The sequence below is a fragment of the Adiantum capillus-veneris genome, chromosome 9 (genome assembly GCF_014529385.1).
Source record: "Adiantum capillus-veneris isolate H3 chromosome 9, ASM1452938v2, whole genome shotgun sequence".
In the NCBI taxonomy this organism is placed as follows: Eukaryota; Viridiplantae; Streptophyta; class Polypodiopsida; order Polypodiales; family Pteridaceae; genus Adiantum; species Adiantum capillus-veneris.
In genome coordinates this window covers 95,747,581-95,772,906 of record NC_140939.1, presented here as the reverse complement: position 1 = coordinate 95,772,906, position 25,326 = coordinate 95,747,581, and the positions used below count along the sequence as shown (strand labels likewise).

Genomic DNA, 25,326 nt, shown 5'->3' with positions numbered 1-25,326 from the left:
TAAAAAAACACTTGCATGTGGAGGGGTCGGCTCAAGATACTTCCAGAGACACAACAAACCGGATGGGGACACCCTGTAGGAGCCACTGGAGGGACATCATGGTGGGGCCCACATACATTATCAACCCTTATGGATCCTCCATGACTTAAAATGCTATTTTTAATGAGAAAATAAGTCCCTTATTTGCATAATTTAAGGAATGGTCAAAAGGGAACCTAACTATGGTTAATCACCTATCCTAGTCAAGTTTAACCTAACCCAAGTTCTTGTACAGCTATAAAAAGGCCCTTTGGCAAGCACAAAATATACACACCTACTCCATTGCTACAAATAAGATCCTCTAAGGTTAGGGAAGCCCTAATCTCTCTCTCCTCTCATCTCCCTATCCATTTCCTAAGCTCGCTATCATAAGCGTTGCCATAGAGAGAGCATCAATATGCTATTGCTACCATTCTCTTGCAAACATTTCTCTTACCATACTCATCCCTAAATAAGGATTGTAGCTTATATATGAGAGCAAGGATAAAAAGTTCATTGATCTATCTCATGGTTTGATCAACAAACTGCTGCAATTGGGGTGTCGTCGTCACACTATTGCTCTAAACGATTGTGAAATTGGTAAACATATCTTGGCAGCTTCTCATATTTTGTGCTCATTGGGTTGCTTGTTTTTGTTGAGAAAGTTTTTTGTGCACCATGGTGTCTATTTTCTTGGCTTCTCTCCTTATGTTGTATGTAAGTAACTCTTGGGGATGCATAGATGGAGAAGAGCTCTCTATGCATGCTGCCTTTTGTGTGTAAGTAGTCTCTTCTTTTGGGAAAGGAAAGGAGTTGTCAAGTATTTGTGCATTATGGTGTTTTGAGCTTTGCTAAGAGGTTGTGTGCTTGATTTTCTTAGAAGTATATGAGCACTAATATGGTGAAGGTCACTCTTTGCATGTGAGTTTGTGCATTGTTCAAAGGGATTGCTTAAGGAGTGTGTGTTGAATGGTTGAAGGGCATTTTGTGTTGAAGCACATAAGGAAGGTGTGAGTGAGTGTGTGTGTGTGTGTGTTACATATGGTTTGTTTTGGTTTCCTTCCTTCTCCATAAAAGAGGGTGATTCCCCCTAAGAAATACGCATGTGTAGGTCCTCACATATAGTGGTTTGTCTGGTGGGAGACTTGAGTTGAGCCCCATCTCAAAATTCCGCCCTCACCATTTCCGCCCTCACCATCTCTAAATTTTGAGACTTACCTCTAAATTTATAGGGTGAAAAAATCTATACATTTTGGATAAATCTAGTGTCATTTAGTGTAAAAGCCTTCAAATTTAATAAATTTACCTCTAGTAGGGATACCCAACTACAGGAAAATCAAAAACCCATGCAAATCTCACCAAGATACATGTTTGGAAAGCAAGAGCATGGACACGAGGGCTTGGGCGAGGGTAAGGACAATGGAGCTGGGTTCTATGAAACCTTTTTTTTAAAATATGGTTTGCTAGCCATGTCACAATCACCCAAAGGGTGGCTTGGCTATGAGAGTCTCTACAAGGAGCAAGGACCCAAAGCCCGGGAGCGTTCGAATCCCTTGCTCTCTTTTAAAAGGCATTTGTGCAGGGCTATGAGTTCCAATGTTGAATTTGAAGGAATCTCTGAATGAATGAATAAAAGTGTGAGCCAGTATATGCCCCCCCATTTCAAAAAAAATTATGTTGATGGCCAATCTTCAAAAGATATTGGGATGCAACTGCAAGAAACAAAAGTGTGACACTGCATGGAAATGGATATACTGAAGGCCTACATGTTTTGGAGCATAGTGACTGTGAGTGTGGCCATTATAACATCACACACACACATATTATTAAGAAGGCTCGTCACTCCTTCTCTCGCAACAAGTTTCGGGCAGCGGTAGTAGTGCTTTTATGCTACTTGTGTGAAGTTGTTTCATTCTCTCTCTCTCTCTCTCTCTCTCTCTCTCTCTCTCTCTCACACACACACACACACACACACACACACACACACACACACACACACACACACACACACACACACACACACACACACACACACACACACACACACACACACACACACACACACACACACACACAATACTAACTAGTAGTTAACAAGTAAACTTCTCTCGCTCTTTTTTAGGTGTGTAAACACTCATTACATTCCAATTGTTGGCCACAATGTACTATGCATGTTAGGTAGATAGAGTACATAACGTTGTTACTCTCCTACGAGCTCAACTGGATGTCTCCACATGTATGAGATTAATGAGAACCACAGGCCTTAAAGGATCAGAGATCCTAAAGTCGGAGAACAAGCTCAAGATGTAACATGCTCACACTTTCCATAGCGTATACCCCCACTTGTCCAACTCGCTAGTGCTGTTGGCTTCTTCCTTCCTACTCAACGCATGCCATCGAGGTTTTTTTTCTTGCTCAACTTGAGCATGCATGGACCCACACACATACTGATTACCCACCATACACACACAGCCATGCATCGTTTGCACATTCAACATTGAACCTACTTCTATCAAAAAAGAAGACAAGGCCTTCAATACTAGTCATATTTGTAGGTCAACCCTGCTGGAGTACCACATGGTTGTTTATTACTGGCTACATACAATGTTTCCATACTGGGTCAGATTTTGTTAATTGAAACACCTTATATGCAAAGGTGCATCCTCCTTTGTCTCTGACTCTCGTGCTCTCTTTATCTCTCTCATGCTCGTGCACATGCTTGATTACTTATATACAGGATAAATGTGATTTCATCCTACGTTATGCTTTCTCTCTCTCAAACACACACACACGCACACACACACACACAATTGAAACACATTGGCTCGCCCTTCACAAGGATGCGAGCTACCCTCCCTATGTTTCCTCTCTCTCTCTCTCTCTCTCTCTCTCTCTCTCTCTCTCTCTCTCTCTCTCTCTCTCTCTCTCTCTCTCTCAGACACACACACACACACACACACACAATTGAAACATACTGGTGCGCCCTTCACAAGGATGCAAGCTACCCTCCCTATGTCTCCTCTCTCTCTCTCTCTCTCTCACACACACACACACACACACACACACACACACACACACACACACACACACACACGTGGGAGATGGGTTGTGCTACACAGTCTATAGGAATTGTTTTCTCTGAGCCCTCTATGCTAGCCCTTGCTTTGCTTGCGAGTGTAGCTATGGGAAAAACCTTTCGAATAATTCACTGCAAGCTGTGCTGATGGTGGTCCATAATTGGCAGTCCTTCTAGTTTGTGCTCTTCTCACCACCCCCTCATCTATTCTGGCTTCAGCCTCACAGTACTAAGTTTAATATGCCCCTCGCCCTTTCAATCAGTTCACACAAACACACACACACACACACACACACACACACACACACACACACACACACACACACACACACACACACACACACACACACACACACACACACACACACACACACACACACACACACATGCACTCATACACACATCCCTTGATCCTCGTAGATCTGCAAAAAAAGGGGGACAAGGACTCAGCTAGGATAATCCTCACCCTTGCCGGCTATTGTCATTTGCTAGCAGCTTCAATTTTTGGAATACTCAAGCCAGTGAAGGCAACATCATAAAAGTCAATCATCAAGGTTATATGGGAGCAAGAACACACACATTAGGACATTGAGTGATTGCGGCCGCTATGATGTGAACTTTGCCATTAGAGGCTTCAATGGAAATTCAAATCTGGGAATCAATTTTTACAAAATACATGGTCAACTCCATGAACAGGTAGGTGCCCATGGACCTACTTAGAATCTAAACATGATCATATCAGTATTTTTCTGGTTCTTCTTTGAACTATTTTTGCAAGAACAGGCTCGACCTAACAAATTAAAAACAATAATTTATGTGTATGAAATCTTTAAATTTTTGCATAAAGACTATTTTGTCATTGTTGAGTGCAGTATCGAGGATTCGGAGATTGTAATACTTGTTGTGGGATGGTAGTATTGTAGATTCACGATGGTACATATGTCCTAATGGTTTTTTCTTTATTTTTAATAAGAGCTTTGCTTGGAAACTGAGGATGGTTTAAATTACATATCACCTTATAATGGCATGACATAGATTAACAAAATCAGGGATAATTGAGAACGTTAATACGCAACACACTTTTTAATCTATTATTGAAAGTTGACATGGCTGTGATGAAGTTATCTGACATAAAATGATGAATATGAAGGATAGGGTAGGTGGAGAACTTTACAAGTATACATTTTGATCTAGACTTGATGGATGATACTTGGGAAGATTCTTCTTGAAGTACGATGCATGTTTATACACGGTATATTTGTTGGTTGTGTTATAGTAGCCTCAAACCTACTGTGTAGGGTCTCTTTGTGAGATGGCATATACTGTTTCTTTTGAAAATTTCCCCAAAATATGAACAAGACTCTACCAAAATTTGGTCAAACACCAATTATCATATTGACTTATAGCTCAGGAAAAAGGGTAATCATCATGAGAAGGGTCCTATTGAGAAACCTTTTAAAATTTTTCCCAATGGTTTTTTGGGGATGTTTTCGTACATGCTTCTCTAAGACTCTAGTTATTCTAAATTTGGATGACAAACATCATTAAGGGATGTGGTAACTATCTTATAGCTTGCTTACTTGATCGTGTGGGTAAACTTAAAGAAAATATGATTCCTCAATCAAAGTCATTTTATTCATAGTCTTACAGGGTGTTTATGATACTACAGGTTTGTGTTTTTCTTGGGATCGATTCTCACTGCATAATATATAAACATAAAAGGAATTGAGAATATGTTTTTTGGAATCCTTTTTGAGATACAAACAAGATGCTACCAGACTTTTATAAAGATGGTTATATGTGATAGTGACATGTGATGTATTGCTAGGTTTTGACACATGACATACATGGTTTTTTCATTAATGAAGCCATAAACTTCCTGTGAGGGTCTCGTAGAAAGATGGCATAAACTAAGTATTTGAAATACTAATCAAATCACAAGGCAGATGCTGCCCAATTTTCGTCAGGAGGTCTATAATGATCTTTGAACCAAAAATACATAGCTATCTGCATCATATATGGTAGTAGTCATTAACATCATTTCTTTGGGGAAACTCAATGAATATTGGGACACACATGCTTCGACAATCAAAGGTTATCTTACTTAAACGCCCAACTTAATGATCAATCCTAAGGGTTGGCTGTAAACTAGGTCTACAGGTGTACATGGATGACAACTAGATCTAATGTTGACACCTGCAATACGCACAAACATAGCAAGTTCTAACTAAATGTTTTTGTATGGATGCAGGTAAGAGCTGGATCCTTCTCGATGTAGATGTAGTGGAAGCTCATCCCAAAGGGTGGACACATAGAGATACAACATTAAGATATCAAATTATAAAGTTCAAAGATCAAATTTTTGATCGAAAAGACTGTATTATCCATTAGATATAGAATGTTGTATTGGTGTATATGAAATGTTAATCGAGCTTTATGACATCTTGTTTTAATTTTTTTGTTATTTCATATATTATCGATACAATTGTTTAAGTATGGTTCAATTATGAGGGGATTTTCATACTTAAACAAACACACACACACACACACACACACACACACAATATCACTTGGAATATATTATAGTAATCAGTACGTGGCTCCACATGATTTGATTTATACAAGAGAGTTCTTGCTCATTGTATGTTTCAAAAGACTTTTAGAACATTGTATAGTTAATATGTGAGGCAACCAAAATTTATAAGCGTTGTCTCCGACTTTCTTTCTTAAAATTGGATCACATGCACTGCTAGGGTACACAACCCATGTTTTGACACTAAATCTCCCCCCCTCCCCCCCCCCCGCAACACACACACACACACAAAATATAATGACGATTAATTCATTAAGGCTCACTATTTGTAATAGGACTTGCATACATCCGCATATACTTTCACACAATTGCGTAGGGGAGACATGCTTCAGCCTATGATCTTCTTGCGCATACACCCTTTCTTGAAATTTCTCTTGCCACAAGTAATCTTCCTTGCTTGATAAACCCTAGAACCCCAAAGGAATACACTTCACAGTTGGGTCTCTTTTGGTTTAGCGAAATCTTTGAGCTGGTGGTGGAATTGATTGAAATAACTCACATAAGTGGATGCTCATAATGAAGCCAACAATTGTATGCGTGGGTACTTAAAAACGGCCCCTCTATTTATGGAAGTAAGTTTCTCATATTTACGGGTGGTCCTTCTCTCCATTACCATATGCCCTTTGTTAGAGGCTTGACACGCTCAACGGAGGATGATTGCCCGGCGAGATACTAATCCCCTTTGTAATCATTCCTTAATTGAGAAGAAAACCGTCATTTCACCTTTGTAAATAGTGGGGCTTGCAGAAGCTTCCAAATTGTATCCCATTTTTGACATTTAGACTTAGTAAATGGTTAAATTGGAACATTACGGTTTGAGATTGTAAGGTATTTATACCACTTTTGACCTTAATGCAAAAAACCCTTTTGTCATTTTCATAAGTTTGTCTATGTGAGTTGAGCATACTCTGTGTACGAGAGAGAGTGAGAGTTTATCTTGACGGGACGTACACACTGGTGGTCGGAATCGAGGGCGGAGAAGTGCAGCGTGTTGCCTCCGGAGAGAGCTACGTGTCAACACCTACATTGCGCGTGTACGGCCCGGCCTCACGAGATTGACCCGCAAGCCATTTTTGGTGATTCGGTGAGCATATGATGTCTGTTTTTGCATTTCAACATATCCACGCGTTCGAAATGAGTAGAGCTACGCATTAGAAATGTTAGTTTCAGAAAATATCGATCTGTAAATTTTGACCAAACATCCTAAGCGATTCTGCACCGGGTGTTTAGGGTTGGGATTTTGGGTCACGGACCTTAGGGAGAGTGACCTATTGGTGTTTATAGGATTTCCCTCAAGTTACGTAGTTTTTCGAGAACGTTTGATGGGTAGTTGGCTCTTGAAAGCGTTGTAGAAAATCTCCTCTTGTGTACTCTTGAAGGCTATAACTTAGACATTGGGTAGAGACCTCTGTAGGAAATAGTCAATAGTCGATCGAGTGTAGGTTGACACCCTATGCTTGCTTCCACGTGCCTGCGGGTTGAGCTTCGTCCTTAGCTGACAAATATTGTTAGGTGAGTTCTCGCTCTCTGACGTCCGTCGCGGCGTATCCGCCAACATTGGCACCGCTGCCGGGGTCAAAAACCCTAGGTAGGTGACCGAGACTAGTCCTTCAGGATAGGGATTCTCTGGCTTGCCAGAGTATTATTTTACATTTAGAAAGGATCAGAGGGTGGGGGACTCTCTAGGTCTTAGGAGGAGTCTAGGGAGCGAGTGTCTGGCCTAGATCCTTTGACTTAGGTAGTATTAGTGAAGTGGTCCGGGGCGAGCAACAAGAAGAGCAACCTCTAGACACCCTTCAAGGCTCCTGTGCTGCTCAATGGGGCTGGGGCACAACACAACACAAACCAAAACAACAAAACCCCAGCCAAATCCCAACTACACAAGGGGCACCACCTAGTTTAAGAGCGAACTAGGACGCAAAAGAGGAGAATCGTTAGAGCAACCCACAAACAAGCAAGGAATTTACACTAACCCTAACACCAATGGAACACTCTCATACACTAAAACACGAGAGAGAGAGAGAGAGAGAGAGAGAGAGAGAGAGAGAGAGAGAGAGAGAAAGAGAGAGAGAGAGAGAGAGAGAGAGAGAGAGATGGTGCTCGGGCTGCTTTGAAGTGTATCATTATTGATCAAGCAAACATAAATATATATATGTAAGAAAGAGAGACAAGGGGGAAGGGGGTGCTTGTTGCACTAATGTCTTCTTACAAATCTGTCATGACCAATCAAAGTGAGATTAGTATTTGTTCAACATAGCCTGAGTAAATTACACCACAACACATCACAAGAAAAAAGCCACCCCAATCACTGTCTTAAGGCCAAGGGAGTCCTCTCCACCCTGTCTCCCTCTTACAGCATGTGGTATTTATGGATAAATTGATAACAGTACCCGGAGACAAGCTATCAAGAACTTACATAAAACACCAAGACACTTACACATCATTATTTTCCATGAACTCACGTTGGAAGGGAGACAAGGTATCCATGCTTAGTCCAAATTCACCCTCCTTGATTCAGCAAATGTTGGGCTTACTCTAGTAGGAGAAATGATAGATTTCCTACTCTCAATTTAATGATCACTCTCTCTTACAATGGCATAGAGTTCCCTTGCTAATCACCCCTAATACAACACATACATATGCCTAATGCCAATGAGATTCCACTCAAGAGCTCCTTCTCAAGAGGTTGAGCTTGGCTTCTCAAGCTATAGCATAGTGCTCTTTCTTCTCCCCCCTTTTTGTGCTAGCTACACCCTCCTTTTATAGCAATTTTGAAGGCTAGGGTTACTCCTCTAACCATGGTTGGGTTAGATTTTCAGCAATTTATCTAATTTCTTTTGCTTGGAATTATCAAGAAAATGGTGGGGAAAGAGGGAGGAGAGAAATGGAGGTGATAGGACTTTTCATAGTGGGTTAGTGTTAGTAGAGTTAGTATTAATTTACAAATGGAATTGGATATTTACAATGGGAGTATCCATGTAGGATAAAAATAAGGAAGAAAAACTCTTAAGAGGTAAGAAAAGGTGGATTTCTTACAAGGTTGATGCTCCAAGTGTCTTGAGTAGGGCCAATTTTGACGCTTGTTGACGGTCCACTAGCTTTGACGATAAATTTTTCCTCCACTCTTGACCTTCCTTGAGAGACAAGGTAATTGAAGCTGAGTAATCAACCACCATGATGCTGTCTTTTAAGAGAAGAGGCTGAATTTTGTGGTTTTTTTTATAGATATGCGTAATTTGGAGGAGGAAAAATGAGACTAGGTGGTCAATTTTGGAATGGAATTGTGTGTGGGAGGTATGAGTTCACCATGGTTTCTCTTATTCTTCAAGGTTGAGGAGAAGGTGAGTAGGGTGCAGAGAGGAGTGGTGAGAGAGGTGGGGATGATGAGTGGAGAAGTGTGTGTGAAAGAGGAAAATGATAAAGTGGAAGAGAGAGAGTGGCTGCATAGCATGGGAAAACTGGGGTCCACTAATAAAATCATAGCTCACAGCTCGTAGCTCAAAAAAATATGAAAACATTTGAGACAAAAGTTTTGCCCACGAGCTACAACTTTTGTTTGTATCACCTTTTCAAATTCGGAGAGCAAGTGAAGTTTAAAAATTCAGCAAAACCGACCGTTTTTTTCCACTGCACAAGGTCCTTGTGGGGTCCTTCTTTGGATGATTCTTTTGAATACCTCCAAGAGTGAGCCGTCCATAGTGCATGTATGCATGCCACCTACCCTTGACCTTATTTGGTAGGTCTATAATTGAAGATATTGTTGAGATCATGATATAAGTGAATAGTACAACTAAGAAAATCAAATATTGAGGGGTCTAAAAAATATGTACATGTCAAATATAAATAATATAAGTGGAAAAAATATAAAGGGGTCAAAAGAAATATCTCTCATTATGAGGCTACCATAAAAAGATAAATATTTTTGGTGTTCTAATTTTTTAGAAAAAAACAAAATAGATGTAGGAAGGGAAAAATCACAATAGTGAAAAAATATACACATAAATAAAACTAGTTTTTTTGGATTTTTGTTGGAGTGGAGTTACACCAAATATAAGAGAAGCTTACATGAAAATATTTCTATATGGAATAAAGAGTATGAAAAATGGTAAGAAAAATTGTGGTAATGGTGAGGCAATGTACAGAGCATAAATAACACACACCTAGATAAAAATATTTAAATAAATACCAAAATAATTATGAAAAAATCTTTTATTTAGGCCCTATATACAAAGAAATATTTACATACGCATGGGCCATAATATACTTATATTTTTTATTTTTTTGGCTCAACTAGCCCAATGACTAGCTAATTGAGGGTTTTTTATTTCAGTAAGGAGATATGGGAAAAGTCCCCTAACTCACACGCACGTATATACAGTGAAAGGGTGAGGGTAACCACAGTGTTTGAGTGATTTGATAGGGTGAGATAACTCACTATGGCAATTATAGAGAGCCAAAAAACGGCTATCATTAGCCCTCCCCCAGGATGATGGTATATTCATGTACCATCATAAAGAATCTTTTCCAAAGAGAGTGCTTCAGAGTCCTTGACAAAATCTTCATTGTTTGGCCCCTTGGAATTTTTGTTTGTGTTACACTCATGCTTCATGGAACAATACTTACATGGGATAGTTGCCTTTTGCTCTGGTAGATCCTTTGGTAGAAGGCGACTCAAGTAAGGCTTCAAGGGATAGCCGTTTACCTTCCAGGAGTGCTCTTTCCCATTCAAGTCCATAAGTTGATAGTAACTTGAATTGAAAGCCTTCTTGAATATGTATGGCCCCTGCAATCTTGTTTCAAATTTGGCATCAAAATGATTATCGAGTCGATTGTCATACCTTGGCACAAGATCTCCTTCATTGATGCCTTTGTCCTTCAGTTTCTTGTCAAGCTTCTCCTTTGTCTGTGTGGCTTTCCTCTTATAGCACGCGTATGCTGCTCCTCTTTTCCACTCAAGCTCAGCTAAGGTAAGAAGTCGATCCATCCATGCTTCTTGATCATCTTGTGCTGATTTACCATGAAGTCGCATTGTTGGAATGTTTAGTGCAATTGGCTGTAAAGCCTCTTGACCATAGACCAAGTGAAATGGTGTGAACTCCGTGGCTTCCCTATATGTGGTTCGATACGCCCACAAGGCACCATCCAAGAAGTTATCCCACAACTTTGTCTTGTTTTTTACCATCTTTCTAATGATGCCTGCAATGACACCATTAGCTTTTTCTACCAAACCATTTGATTGGGGATAGTAGGGTGTACTGTGACGATGTAGAATGTGAAGTTCTTCACAGACTTCTGTGAGCAATCCCTTTCTAAACCCTGGACCATTATCAGAAACAATCTCCAAAGGTGTGCCAAATCTACAACAAATGTGAGTGTAGACGAATTTGCTCACTGTCCTCTCATTTACCTTTGCCACACTTTATGCTTCCACCCACCTAGTCATATAGTCTACAGCCACTAGAATGTAGAGTTTACCATTTTCTGTCCTAGGCAGAGGACCCATAGCATCAATGCCCCACTTTTCAAAGGGTCCATTTGCAAGCACGATTTGCCTTGGACCATAAATCGATCTTCTATTCCCATTTACTTGACAATTGTGACAACTTTTACACCAATGTTGGACATCCACATGCAGACTTGGCCAAACATACCCGCAAGCAAAATCTTCTTCACAGTTAATTCTTGGGAAAAATGACCACCACATGCCTCTTCATGCAAACCTTTTAGAATGGCTGGAATTTCCGCGATAGTTGGTACTCTTCTGCACACTTTATCCTTCCCTCTTTGATAGAGGGAGCCTTCTAGGAAGAGATACATGCTTGCCTTCTTCATGAGTCTCCTCTTCTGAGCTTTTGTGAAGTCTAGTGGAAACTCACCCTCCAAAATGTAGCCAATGATGGGAGCCAATGACTCCAATCCTTGGTACCTCGGTTGCTTCACAGCAGCCGCCACCATGATGACCTGCACTTCTTTCTTTACACATGCAACGGCTTGTTGTGCAAGTAAATCAGCATCTTCATTTTGTTTCCTAGGAATATGATATAATTGCACCTCCTCAAATTGATTAAATAGCCTATGGATGGTATGAACTTTGGCCCTTAGTCTTTCATTTTTGCATGCCCAAATGCCTAAAATCTGCTTCACAATGAGAACTGCATCCCCTTTTACCATGAGACGTTGTATACCATGGCCAATGCATATTTTTAAACCATGAAGTAGTGTGTCATATTCTGCTTCATTGTTGCTAGCTGAACTTGGTAGATTGAACTTCTCTTTCATGACCACCTCTCCACTTGGGTTGAGCAACACTAGCCCTCCCCCTGCTTTTCCTGTGGCTTGACAAAAAGCTCCATCAAAGAACAAGGTAAAAGCATTAGGAATACTTTTTGGTGGTGGCAATGGTAGGGTCTTTACTTCAGGCACCTTAATCTCCTTTTCATGCACCCTATAAGTGAGAATCCCTGCCAATTGTGCACGCACACTATCTTCTACCTTGAAAGAGTATTGAAACTCTTGCAACTCCATAATCCACTTTGAGATCCTAGTACTAAGATTCATTTGAGATGACACCCAAGGGAACAAATTCTCTACGGTGAGGATTACAAAAGGTTTTGGGAGCAAGTAGGATCTAAACTTCCTTATCACAAACATGAGAGAAAGCATCATGAGTTCTGCCTCCGTGTAGCCTCTCTCTAAATCATTCATGACCCTACTAGCAAAGTAGATGGGCCGCATCCTGGTACTATAGGGATCTTGTTGTAGCAAAACTACACCAATTGTTTCTTTCCCATCACTAGAGCTAACAAAGAATGTGTACTCCCAACAAGGAGGCATGAGTGTTGGTAGCTCTGACAAAATGGTTTTAATGTTACAAAAGTACTCTTCAAGCTCATCAGACCATGAAAATTCTACTTGTTGTGTCAACTTTTGCAAAGGGTGAAGTAACTTCGAGGCTAAGTGAATGACGCGTGACGTATACTTCACCTTTTGAATGAATGAGATGACCTCCTTAAGACTCTTGGGTGATGGTAGCTCAATAAGAGCCTTTGCCTTTGAAGGATCCACTTCAATGCCTTTGTAAGAAACTTTATGACCAAGCAAGATTACTTCATCCTCACCTATATGGCACTTGTCGGGGTTGAGTTGACCTCCCATGTCGTAGAGCTTCTTTAAACCTTCTTCTACCCTTTGTAGATGCAATGATTTTGAGCTATAAATACAGAAATCATCAATGAACACCCTAATTGACTTTCCAAAGAATGCTTGAAACACCATATTCATGAAACGTTGGAATGTTGCAGGAGCATTTGTCAGACCAAATGGCATGACTCTAAAAGCATAACAACCCCAAGGAGTGATAAAGGTTGTTTTCAATTGATCCTCCAATGCAATCCCTATTTGAAAGTAACCTGAGTAACCATCGCACACAATGTACTTCTCATGACTAGCTACCTCATTTAGTATCTCATCCTGGAATGGGAGGGGAAAGTGATCTCTCTTTGTTGCCTCATTGAGAGGACGGTAATCCACACACACCCTCCACTTACCATTTTTCTTAGGAGTGACAACAACAGGAGAGACCCACTCTGAATTCTCCACTGGATAAATGAAACCTGATGCTAGAAGCTTTCTTACCTCCTTAACACTAGGTTGGTAACAGGACAGATTTATGTCCTAGGACACTTTTATGTCCTGTTAACTCGTAATTTTGCCCGAATTAATTCTAAAAATATAAATAGGACTAGTACATGGGACCAATCCTCAAATTTCTCAAAAGACTTGAAAAAAACTTGGAATTAATTTCAAACCGGTTGCATGCCAGCAAGGTTGGGTAATTAACTCAATCAATAATTCAATTGATGGATTTTATGACAATTGGCCAATTGTCCATGGCATGTCGTGCAGGAAAAATGCTTCCATGCGCGTGCCTAGGCTCTAAATTGGGGGCGGATCTTGAGCGTAGGTTGAAGAGGGGATCCAAGGGTTGAGGGTGAAAGCCCCAAAACCCAAAATTGAGTGAGCCCTTGAGCGTGGTCTGGCAAAAACCGATTTTTCCCCTCTTGGAGCTGCCGAATTTTGCAACGTAGATGGCGTAAAATCAGAGGCGTTATGCTACAGGGGAAGTTGGTTGCAGATGCGCTGGATTCTACCCACAGTTTTTTCAAGCCCAAGAAGGTGCACTCTTGCAGGTCCCGGCAGTTTGGTTTGGGGCATCATGGGCTGAGCAAGAATTTGGAGAAAAGCATACAGAGGTCTTCTTTTTTGGTGTCTTGCAAAAATACTGAGTTAAAAAGCAGAAGTTCTCTTGCCGATTTGAAGGGGATTCAAAGGATTATTCAGCTTCATGGGATGATGTTGCAGAATTTGTTGTGCGGAGCTCTCAACGGGTGCATTCTCCTCAAAGAAACTGTGAGGTAAGACAAGAATCTACACCTCCACCTTCTTCATTTGGAATTGGTGAATCAAGTCATGCACCTATGCTATCAAAACGTAATTTGGGGGCTGCAAATGATTTTGATGCCCCGCTTGTTGGGGGGGAAGAGAACATAACGCATGTTGAAGAAGAGGCTAAAGAGACTCCACTTGACCCAACCCCACTTGGTAGGCGTCCTGGAAGACCACCTAAATCACATAAGCGGGGTAGACCAAAAGCATCATGCATGCCTGCAAATGGCACACCTGAAAATGTATCACCCGAATATAGTAAATCTGCATGTGGTGGCCGACCTAGAAAATGTAAGCCTTCTCATGCAGGGGGCAGACCTGGCCCTTCAACCAGCCCATTTGATGTTGCTAATGATGATGAAAGTGATGATGAGGATGCATCAGAAGGTGAGGGGGTTGAATGTGGTGACAATGAAATATTGGAAGCCGAGGGTCCTGTACTTGATGACTCTCCTGATGGAGATGCACATTTTGTTGATGTGATTCCTCCACGGTGGAAGAGTGGTGATGAATTAGAGCAAGAGCCACATGGTACATTTCGGGCTCTTCCACCTTTCAATGGTGTCAAGGGACCAGACTTGGGACACATGCCACGTGAATTTTGTGAGTTTCATTTGTTTTTGATGCTCTTTCCACTTGACCTTGTTGATCATGTTATTAGTGAGACTAATGCATATGCCGAGAAAGAGAGGCAAAGGTGTGGCCGGTTGCATGACTCCATGCGAAGATGGGCTCCAATAGATCGGCATTCTTTCCTACGCTTCATGGGTGTAGCTTTGGGCATGGCACTACACTACATGCCGTCAAAGCAACATTATTGGAAAGATGAGGTAAGAGGCTCCCTTCTATTTCCTAATTTTGGTGAAAAGATGAGTCAAACTACATTCCAGCAAATCAAAAGGTTTTTGCATTTACGGGACAATGCACAAAGACCACCTCGCGGAACTAGAGAGCACAGGTTATGGCAATTGCTTGAGCTAGAGGAGAGGTTGAATTACACTTTTCAAAAGCATTATAATTTAGGTCAATGTGTGACTGTGGATGAACGCATAATTCCTTCTAAGTGTAAATTGAATCCATGTAGAGTTTACAATCCCAAAAAGCCTCATAAATTTGGTATCCAGGTTTGGAATCTATGTGACTCCGCCACGGGGTATAATTTTGCATTTCAAATCTATGACAAGATGCCATGTACTGAATTGTCTTTTTATGTTGTTGCAAATTTGGTGAAGACATTGCCAAGAAAAAGGCACCATGTATTCTTTGATAGGTACTTCACATCTGTGAAGCTTTTGGAGCACCTAAGAAGTGAAGGTCAAGGTGGCACCGGCACTTATGTATGTAGCAGGAAGCACTTTCCCGCCACCCAAATGTTGCATTTGGGTAAGAGAGCACGGGGTGCTTGTCGGTTTGCTTATTGTAAGAAGCAAGGTCTTGTTGCTTGTTCTTGGATGGACAAAAAAGAGATTCTTTTTGCTTCTAATTTCTATGGTGTGCAAAAAGGTGAGGTGTTGCGCTTGGTTGGTGATAAGAGATTGCCTTTCTCATGTCCGGCACTTGCCGTGAAATATAATGCATGCAAGGCTGGTTGTGATGTCTTTGATAGCATGGTTCTTGGTAGTGGCTATAGCTTCCAAAGTACAATGCATGGTTTTAAGTGGTGGCATGCAGGTTTTTGGGGTCTCATGGATTCTGTTTTTACAAATTGCTGGATTATATGGAAGGAAATGTATGGCAAAAAGGATGTGTGTAGATTTGACTTTATGCTCCATATGCATGAGCAGTTGGTGGACAATGCATTTCGGCCTTATGTATGCAAGAGGCCAGTTGTTGAGGATGCATACAATGGTCACTTTCCTATCCGTTTGCATGATGTAGCCAGCAAGTACTGTGTCGTTTGTTCAGCTAAGCAAAAGAAGCTTCTTTCGGAACATAAGGAGGTTGATAGCTCAAAGCCATCACGCACCATTTGGGGGTGTGGTAAGTGTCAAAAGGTTATGTGTGCTGACCCTTGCTTCAAGGAATTCCATGCAAGGGTTGTTATCGACTTTCTTTATGATGGGCGCTCAAGAGTCTCTAGACGACGTCATCCGCCCTTATGTAACTTCTCTGTATCACTCTCTGTTTATGTGTAGGTATTTTTTTCATACATGGCTGGTTTTTGTGCTCATTGACTCCTTTTTTTGTTTGTTTGCAGGAAAGCTTTTGCAGGTGGGATGCTATTGTCTGGTTTTTGATGTAAAATGCTGGTTTTTGCTGCAGAACAGGTTTTGTGCTCATTGACTCCTTTTTTTGTTTGTTTGCAGGAAAGGGTTTGCAGGTTTCAAGCTATTGGCTGGTTTTTGTTGCAAAATCCTAGTTTTTGTTCATGGCTGGCTGTTGTTCATGGCTGGTGTTCGGCGATGGTTGGTTTTTGTTTATGGCTGGCTTCTTATCATGGCTGGGTTTTGTTAGGTATGTCTATTACTCAAAAACCTTTTGTATTAGCTTTCTTCTTGCTTGTATGGATGTATCATCATGGTTTTTTCCCACTTGTGATATGGTTATGGCATCATAATCCTGCTCACCTTTGCGTCATGTTTATGGTATCCTGTAGGCAGCGACTTATACCTTCCTTTTGGTAGCAGCGGATACACATGTAGTGGCTAAAGAAACTATTACATGGAAGATTGTGTTTTGATTGTAGTGGTAGCAGATAGTGATGATAGACATTTTGGCCAGTTTTAGTGCGACATGGATATTATGTATCACCTATATGAGGCATTTTGTCAAGTCTTTTGTCACTTGGAATTGTGCTTTGCATTGCTGTTTTTGCATCAGACTCATGACATGCTTGGTTATGGAAGGGATTCTAAATTGTTCCAGACTTGGTGATTAGGTCTCTTCATGTCTTTGCCTTGTGAAGTGTGTTTCACCATGTATATCTTTGCATCAAGTTTGTGAGGTGCTTTATGCGTATGTATTGAGATGATAATTTATCTTGCCATGTATTTTGAACATGGAATTGCAACATGTGCTAAGCTATGGTTATTATGGCTTTAGTCGTCTTGGTGCATAGCCCTATCAACTTCATCTTTGTTGGTTTAATTCTTCTATCTAATGCGACGTGTTGATAGGTGAATAGCCCTATCAATTTTATCTTTGTTGGTTTAATTATTTCTATCTAATGCTTTTGTTTTATGATAGGCTTGATCATGGCCAAATCTACCCTTCATCTCTAGAGCAAATGACAGAAACTTGGTTCGCAGAGTTTCGTATGGGTGTATGCTCATGGGTGCATGCGTGTGGGGTGTGTGTGTGTGGGAGTATATGTTCATGCGTGGTAGTATTTGTGGATACTATGCATGATGTAGCTAAAGGGTTATATCGTCTTGTGGTTCACAACCATGAGCTTATAGCTGCACTTTTTTGTTATAGGTGAATTTGATCTTTTCCTGGATTCATCTAGGTATATATTAGTCATCTTGGTCTTTATCTTGCCTTGTATTTTTGTCGGCTTTTATGTTTTTGTTGAAACATGGAATTGGAACATGTGCCAAGTTATGGTTATTATGGCATTGTTGCCTTGTTATGGCTAGGGCTATATTACAATGCAATGAATAGTTTTGAAGATGTTAGAATGATTATTATGGCTACTATTTTGGCCAATGTACATATGGTTCTTTTCCAAATGGTTGTATGCTATTGTTCATTAGGTCTATCTATCCTTGCGACTATGTTCATTGTAACTTACGTTGGTTGAAGAGTGGTATGTGCAAGTTTGTGGAAGTGTGGTGGTAATACCAACAGGTTATGCATGTTGAGATGGAAGCATTTGTTTTTGGTTATAGGTTGGGGCCTTGACATGTTATCTTTGTGTTACTTTGAACGGCTCTACTAAGAGATTTCTTTATCTTTGAGGAAGAAAATACTTTGTTTTATAATGTTTTTTAATTGCTATTGTGCATATTATTTTCATGCCATCTCTTTTTCATTGTGTATTATATATACCTTATCATTAGAGCTTGATACAAGCCTCCAATTTTTTTCCTCTGCAATATAACCTACTAGTATTACAGTGTTTTGTAGTTGGGAAATAGAATGTCGTGAATAATCTCCTTCTCATTATGAATGTAAAAGGCAAATAATTGGCTTCTTTGTGTCCATGACATCTAGGAAAGAGTTATAGTTCTCATGAAGTGGATGGTATACTAAATTGAACTCTCATTTAGGTATTTGTAGCCCGACATGTGCGTACACCCCAAACTGTCTAAAAAACATGCTAATTTGGAGTAAAATGTAAACCATCTAGTAGAATTTTTGAGGTAGTGAGCACTCATTTATTTGAAAGCTATAATATTGTAGATCCCTAGAAAAATTTCAGAATGGCTAGACCAATTTTTATTTTAGAATACCAAGTGATGTACTAATGAGATTCCCTGTTTTTTGCTGTTTGTTCAAATGCACTTACTTTGAGAGCTCGGTTCTCCCATTGGATTGTACATTTTACCATACTTATAATTTTTCCAAAAGCACACGGGTATTGTGAATGTGCTCAATGAAGGGTTTTGTGAATGGAGTCATCTTCTAGGAATTGTAAATTTTTTCTTAAACCCTGCAAAGGACACTTTTATGTCCTGTTAGGTTACCAACCTAGTGTTAAGTAGAGCCTGTTCCTTTATAACTCCTAGCCTTCGTAGCTTCTGAGCTTTAGGTGTGGCCTCAGGCTTTAACTCAATCTTGTGTTGAACAACATCTACCCCACGCACGTCGGTGTAGTCTTTAGCAAAAATCCTAGGAAACTTCCTTAGCACACATTTGAACTCCTCTCTTTCATCCTTTGTAAGTGTTGTTGATAGCATACCTTCCAGCATCCCTTCATCTTGAACACCTTCGTTCTCTTGAGGACCTACCTCCTCCAAGCTTTGACAAGAGGTCTCTTGGTTGCTTGGCTTAAACCATACCCCCATGACTTCGATGGAAGACTCCTCTTCAGTAATGTTGCCGCTACTTTCTTCTTCTGAAGTGCTATCGGTCCAACCTTCTTCCATCTCACTTTGAGATGATTCTTCATGGAGCTCCTCTTGGCGTTGCTCCTTCATGTCAAAGACAACCTTCTTATGATTGTCATTCCTGAAAATTAATTTCCCACTCTCCCAATCCTGCAAAGCTCGCATTTTCATTAGCCATGGTCTTCCTAGGATAAATGGATAACCACTTCCCTTGGTCGACATAACATAAAAATCCACCGCTTTCTTAATGCCAAAGGCCTCTACAAAGACATTTTTACAAATGCCTACACACCTAGCCTTGCTATTGTTTGCCATCTTGACTTTGATTTCAGGTGTCTCATGGATGTGCATGCCTAGTCTTTGCATGAGTCCCTCTGTCATGATGCAAATTTGTGCACCCCCATCCACTAGACCTTTCCTAACCAATCTTCCTTTGATGTAACTGTCTAGCACCGGTGTAATGTCCTCATTCATTTCAGCTTGTGCAATTTTTACAACAGGCACACTCTCTTTTACCTTTCTCCTAGTGCTAACTGCCCTTGTTAAATCCCTCCTAACTTGTGGACATAATGCAAGAAATTGAGGCCATGAAATATCAGGACCCTTACCTCTCATGTCTTCCAACAAGTTGTACGGAGCCATACCATGTCCAAGAGGGAAGTCTTGGAGGTTGATATGACGTCGAGTCCTCTTGGTTTCCTTGGTTTCCTTTGCCTTCTTGCCTTGTCCATGGTCACTCTGTGATGTGACTCCTTCTTTCTCTTTACCTTTTCCTCGGCCACTCTTAATGCCATTGGCTTCCATGTCAACCTCATTTGAATTTGTCACCTCTACCACATTCACATTTGGATCTGGCAAAGGTGGAACTCCTTCTACCCCTTGTGGAGGTGGTCTTGGTCCATTTGGCCTTTGTAGAAGCCTTGGTTGTTGACCAGCTCCTTCTCCTGCATTCATCACTGGGTAATTCAAGTTAGGTCTCCTTGGCTGTCCACGGGGCTAAGGACAATTATACATCCCATGTCCAGACTCTCCGCAATTCCAACATTGCAAGACTCTCCTAGTTCGTGGCTCTCTCTCTTCTGACTTCTTTGCTTGTCCCTTTGGACCTACAGCTTGTGCAAGGTGAATTGACAGGCTGCTTAAAGATTCATTTAACTTCTCAATCACTTCAGCCGTTACCTCAGGAAGCTCCCTAGATGTTGATGCTTGTGACTTACCTTTGGGTCTAAGACCTTCTATTGGAACCTCTCCCCTTAAGCACATGAGTTTCCTATACTTCTCAGCAGCCCTAGTTTCAGCTGCATCAAAAGTAGCAGGTGTACCCGCCTCAACTTTTACCTTAAGGTCAAGAAAGAGTCCAGCTATGAACCTCTCCTTCTTTAAAAATTCTGCACCATCACCAGGGTTAGCAACATTTCGTATCCATAGAGCCCAAAGACGTAGAAACTCTTGCTTGTACAAGTAGTAGTCATCTAAGTCTTTTTTCTTATGAGAAACAATGTCTTGCCATAGTTTTGAGTGTTTTTGGGATCAAAGAAGTATCTCTTAAAACGATTCAAAACTTCTGTGTAATTCCCCTTAACTTCCTCAGGCAAAGAGTCAAACCAAGTACTAACATCTTTCCTAAGGACCACCTCAAACATTTCTACACGTTCTTGATCGGTTACTATCCTCTTGATACGACAAGACATCTTGAAATTTGCTAAAAATAATTCTGCATCCTCTCCAGGCTCTCCAAAGAAAAGAGGATATCCAGACATTTGGCGTTGGCTCTCCATTATTATGAAAGATTACAACACGAGTTACAATAAGGGATACAATAGAGATTTAGAACCACTCGCCTGCAAATGAAGAAGTAAGAAAATACCACTCTAGGTTTTCTTCTTCAGCTATCCAAGCTTCAATGAGGTCTCGATTTGTTTGATCAAAACAAAAAGGTAGACTATTGATGAGCTCTAAGAAGGGTTGAAATTCTTCAAAGCTAAGGCGATAAACAGAAATCTCTAGAACTTCATTTTCTGGATCCAAAAGAGCAACCACGTCCCAAGTGATAAATTGCACTTGCTCTACAATTCCCAACGCACAAGCGGTTTGTATAAAAACTAGATCTTCATGCTCGTCGAAGGCCGTGAGAAAGTAGCAATTTACTAGGAGCTGCTTTCCTTCGAGTTCCACACAGTCGGAGTGAGGCAACCTTCTCACAATTTCATAAAGAACATCCTCATCAAGTCCAATCAAGTTTGCAAGATTTAAAGACTCCACTTGTGCTACAAAATTCCTGGACAAAAACTCCTTAAGATTATGGTTAAATCATTCAAAAGCATAAAGAGATTTACAATGTCTCTATGAACAAAGTGTCATAGAAAGTAGAGAAGGATGAGAATTTATACAAATTTGCAATCTTCTCTATGCTCTCTTTATTAAGACAAGCTCTGAATAGCTCCCTATCTCCTTTGTTGAAAGCGAAAGGAAGACTATTAATAAGACGCAAATGAGGGAAAAATTCACCAAATGTGAGTCTATGAAGCATGAACTCTGGCCGCAAGTTTTCTAAAGAGTCTTCCTCAATGGTGAAATGCACTCGCCAAACGCCAAATTTCACTCTATTTACCAATCTTAGGCCACACACTAGTTGGATGAATGTGCGGTCTTCCTTAGTGCCCAACAACAAGAGGAAAATGGAATCCACGCGTAGGACCTTTCGTCTTAACTTCACCACCCTCTTGTTATGAGGGAGACGCCTTACTACTTGCTCCTGCAACTCAATTGGTAATAGAGCTAGATCTCTAAGGATTGAACTTTCACTGCACACACATTCCCTGTTAGAACAAATGATCGTTTTTTGTTTCTTGTAACAACTTGGACAAAGAAAAAACAAACATACACACTATTTTGCCGGGCTGCACTTCATTTTAAAATAAAATGAACACATGTACATCAAAAGAAGTGTGGTAGTTGATGAGAGGTAGAATGACAGGGTTTGGTGATGCAAGAATTTCTCCTACTCTTTGGGCACCAAACATGAACACCATTCGTTGTTGAAAATGGATCTTTCTACTAATTACAACGTTTATTCTAATGTGTGGAGTAAAATGAAAGGGAAAAACCTCTATTCCTGGGACATTATCCATGGCCTATGCATGTCCTAATGCTTAAAATAACACAAAAATATAGACGTCCAAGCTAATATCGTACCTAATGAGAGGCAAAATAAAAGGATTTACCGAAGTGTTTATCTCGGCTAACCTAAGAGGACCTAAAATCCTACGAATTAAACGTTGAAATTGCAACTTAGTACTAACAATAATGTGTATCTTTTGCCTTGCAATGGGAATGAAAGGATCATACAAACTCTCGTGATTCATGCAAACTACTTGACTATGCTAAAAGTTGATCCTACACAAAAACATACACGAGTTGTTTTCCTCAGTGGGGGCACCAATTTGAAGCGGTCCGGGGCGGGCAACAAGAAGAGCAACCTCTAGACACCCTTCAAGGCTCCCGTGCTGCTCAATGGGGCTGGGGCACAACACAACACAAACCCAAAAAAAACCCCCAGCCAAATCCCAACTACACAAGGGGCACCACTTAGTTTAAGAGCGAACTAGGACGCAAAAGAGGAGAATCGTTAGAGCAACCCACAAACAAGCAAGGAATTTACACTAACCCTAACACCAATGGAACACTCTCATACACTAAAACACGAGAGAGAGAGAGAGAGAGAGAGAGAGAGAGAGAGAGAGAGAGAGAGAGAGAGAGAGAGAGAGAGAGACACAGAGAGAGAGAGAGAGAGAGAGAGAGAGAGAGAGAGAGAGAGAGAGAGAGAGAGAGAGAGAGAGAGATGGTGCTCGGGCTGCTTTGAAGTGTATCGTTATTGATCAAGCAAACATAAATATATATATGTAAGAAAGAGAGAGAAGGGGGAAGGGGGTGCTTGTTGCACTAATGCCTTCTTACAAATCTGTCATGACCAATCAAAGTGAGATTAGTATTTTTTTAACATAGCCTGAGTAAATTACACCACAACACATCACAAGAAAAAAGCCACCCCAATCACTGTCTTAAGGCCAAGGGAGTCCTCTCCGCCCTGTCGCCCTCTTACAGCATGTGGGATTTATGGATAAATTGATAACAGTACCCGGAGACAAGCTATCAAGAACTTACATAAAACACCAAGACACTTACACATCATTATTGTCCATGACTTCACGTTGGAAGGGAGACAAGGTATCCATGCTTAGTCCAAATTCACCCTCCTTGATTCAGCAAATGTTGGGCTTACTCTAGTAGGAGAAATGATAGATTTCCTACTCTCAATTTAATGATCACTCTCTCTTACAATGGCATAGAGTTCCCTTGCTAATCACCCCTAATACAACACATACATATGCCTAATGCCAATGAGATTCCACTCAAGAGCTCCTTCTCAAGAGGTTTTTGAGCTTGGCTTCTCAAGCTATAGCATAGTGCTCTTTCTTCTCCCCCCTTTTTGTGCTAGCTACACCCTCCTTTTATAGCAATTTTGAAGGCTAGGGTTACTCCTCTAACCATGGTTGGGTTAGATTTTAAGAAATTTATCTAATTTCTTTTGCTTGAAATTATCAAGAAGCTGGTGGGGAAAGAGAGAGGAGAGAAATGGAGGTGATAGGACTTTTCATAGTGGGTTAGTGTTAGTAGAGTTAGTATTAATTTACAAATGGAATTGGATATTTACAATGGGAGTATCCATGTAGGATACAAATAAGGAAGAAAAACTCTTAAGAGGTAAGAAAAGGTGGATTTCTTACAAGGTTGATGCTCCAAGTGTCTTGAGTAGGGTCAATTTTGACGCTTGTTGACGGTCCACTAGCTTTGACGATACATTTTTTTTCCACTCTTGACCTTCCTTGAGAGACAAGGTAATTGAAGCTGAGTAATCAAACACCATGATGCTGTCTTTTAAGAGAAGAGGCTGAATTTTGTGGTTTTTTTGATAGATATGGGTAATTTGGAGGAGGAAAAATGAGACTAGGTGGTCAATTTTGGAATGGAATTGTGTGTGGGAGGTATGAGTTCACTATGGTTTCTCTTATTCTTCAAGGTTGAGGAGAAGGTGAGTAGGGTGCAGAGAGGAGTGGTGAGAGAGGTGGGGATGATGAGTGGAGAAGTGTGTGTGAAAGAGGAAAATGATAAAGTGGAAGAGAGAGTGTGGCTGCATAGCATGGGAAAACTGGGGTCCACTAATAAAATCATAGCTCACAGCTCGTAGCTCAGAAAAATATAAAAATGTTTGAGGCAGAAGTTGAGCCCACGAGATACAACTTTTGTTTGTATCACCCTTTCAAATTCGGAGAGCAAGTGAACTTTAAAAATTCATCAAAACCGACCATTTTTTTCCACTGCACAAGGTCCTTGTGGGGTCCTTCTTTGGATGATTCTTTTGAATACCTCCAAGAGTGAGCCCTCCATAGTGCATGTATGCATGCCACCTACCCTTGACCTTATTTGGTAGGTCTATAATTGAAGATATTGTTGAGATCATGATATAAGTGAATAGTACAACTAAGAAAATCAAATATTGAGGGGCCTAAAAAATATGTACATGTCAAATATAAATAATATAAGTGGAAAAAATATAAAGGGGTCAAAAGAAATCTCTCTCACTATGAGGCTACCATAAAAAGATAAATATTTTTGGTGTTCTAATTTTTTTAGAAAAAAAACAAAATAGATGTAGGAAGGAAAAAATCACAATAGTGAAAAAATATACACATAAATAAAACTAGTTTTTTTGGATTTTTGTTGGGGTGGAGTTACACCAAATATAAGAGAAGCTTACATGAAAATATTTTTATATGGAATAAAGAGTATGAAAAATGGTAAGAAAAATTGTGGTAATGGTAAGGCAATGTACAGAGCATAAATAACACACACCTAGGTAGAAATATTTAAATAAATACCAAAATAATTATGAAAAAATCTTTTATTTAGGCCCTATATACAAAGAAATATTTACATACGCATGGGCCATAATATACTTATATTTTTTATTTTTTTGGCTCAACTAGCCCAATGACTAGCTAATTGAGGGTTTTTTATTTCAGTAAGGAGATATGGGAAAAGTCCCCTAACTCACACGCACCTATATACAGTGAAAGGGTGAGGGTAACCACAGTGTTTGAGTGATTTGATAGGGTGAGATAACTCACTATGGCAATTACAGA

At 40.3% G+C, this 25,326-nt stretch overlaps 1 protein-coding gene across 1 annotated transcript in view; it reads left to right on the top strand.

Moving 5' to 3' along the window:
• The first annotated feature begins 13,774 nt into the window (after nt 1-13,774).
• Nucleotides 13,775-25,326, top strand: part of LOC147450841 (uncharacterized) — a 78,192-nt gene continuing 66,640 nt past the window's right edge. Inside the window, exons 1-5 of the mRNA XM_086520540.1 lie at nt 13,775-14,536; nt 14,627-15,256; nt 15,365-16,112; nt 16,330-16,399; nt 16,453-16,586. Of these exons, the coding sequence (XP_086376666.1) occupies nt 14,165-14,536; nt 14,627-15,256; nt 15,365-16,112; nt 16,330-16,399; nt 16,453-16,586 (1,954 nt within the window). The 5' untranslated portion in view covers nt 13,775-14,164. The remainder of the gene's footprint in view (nt 14,537-14,626; nt 15,257-15,364; nt 16,113-16,329; nt 16,400-16,452; nt 16,587-25,326) is intronic.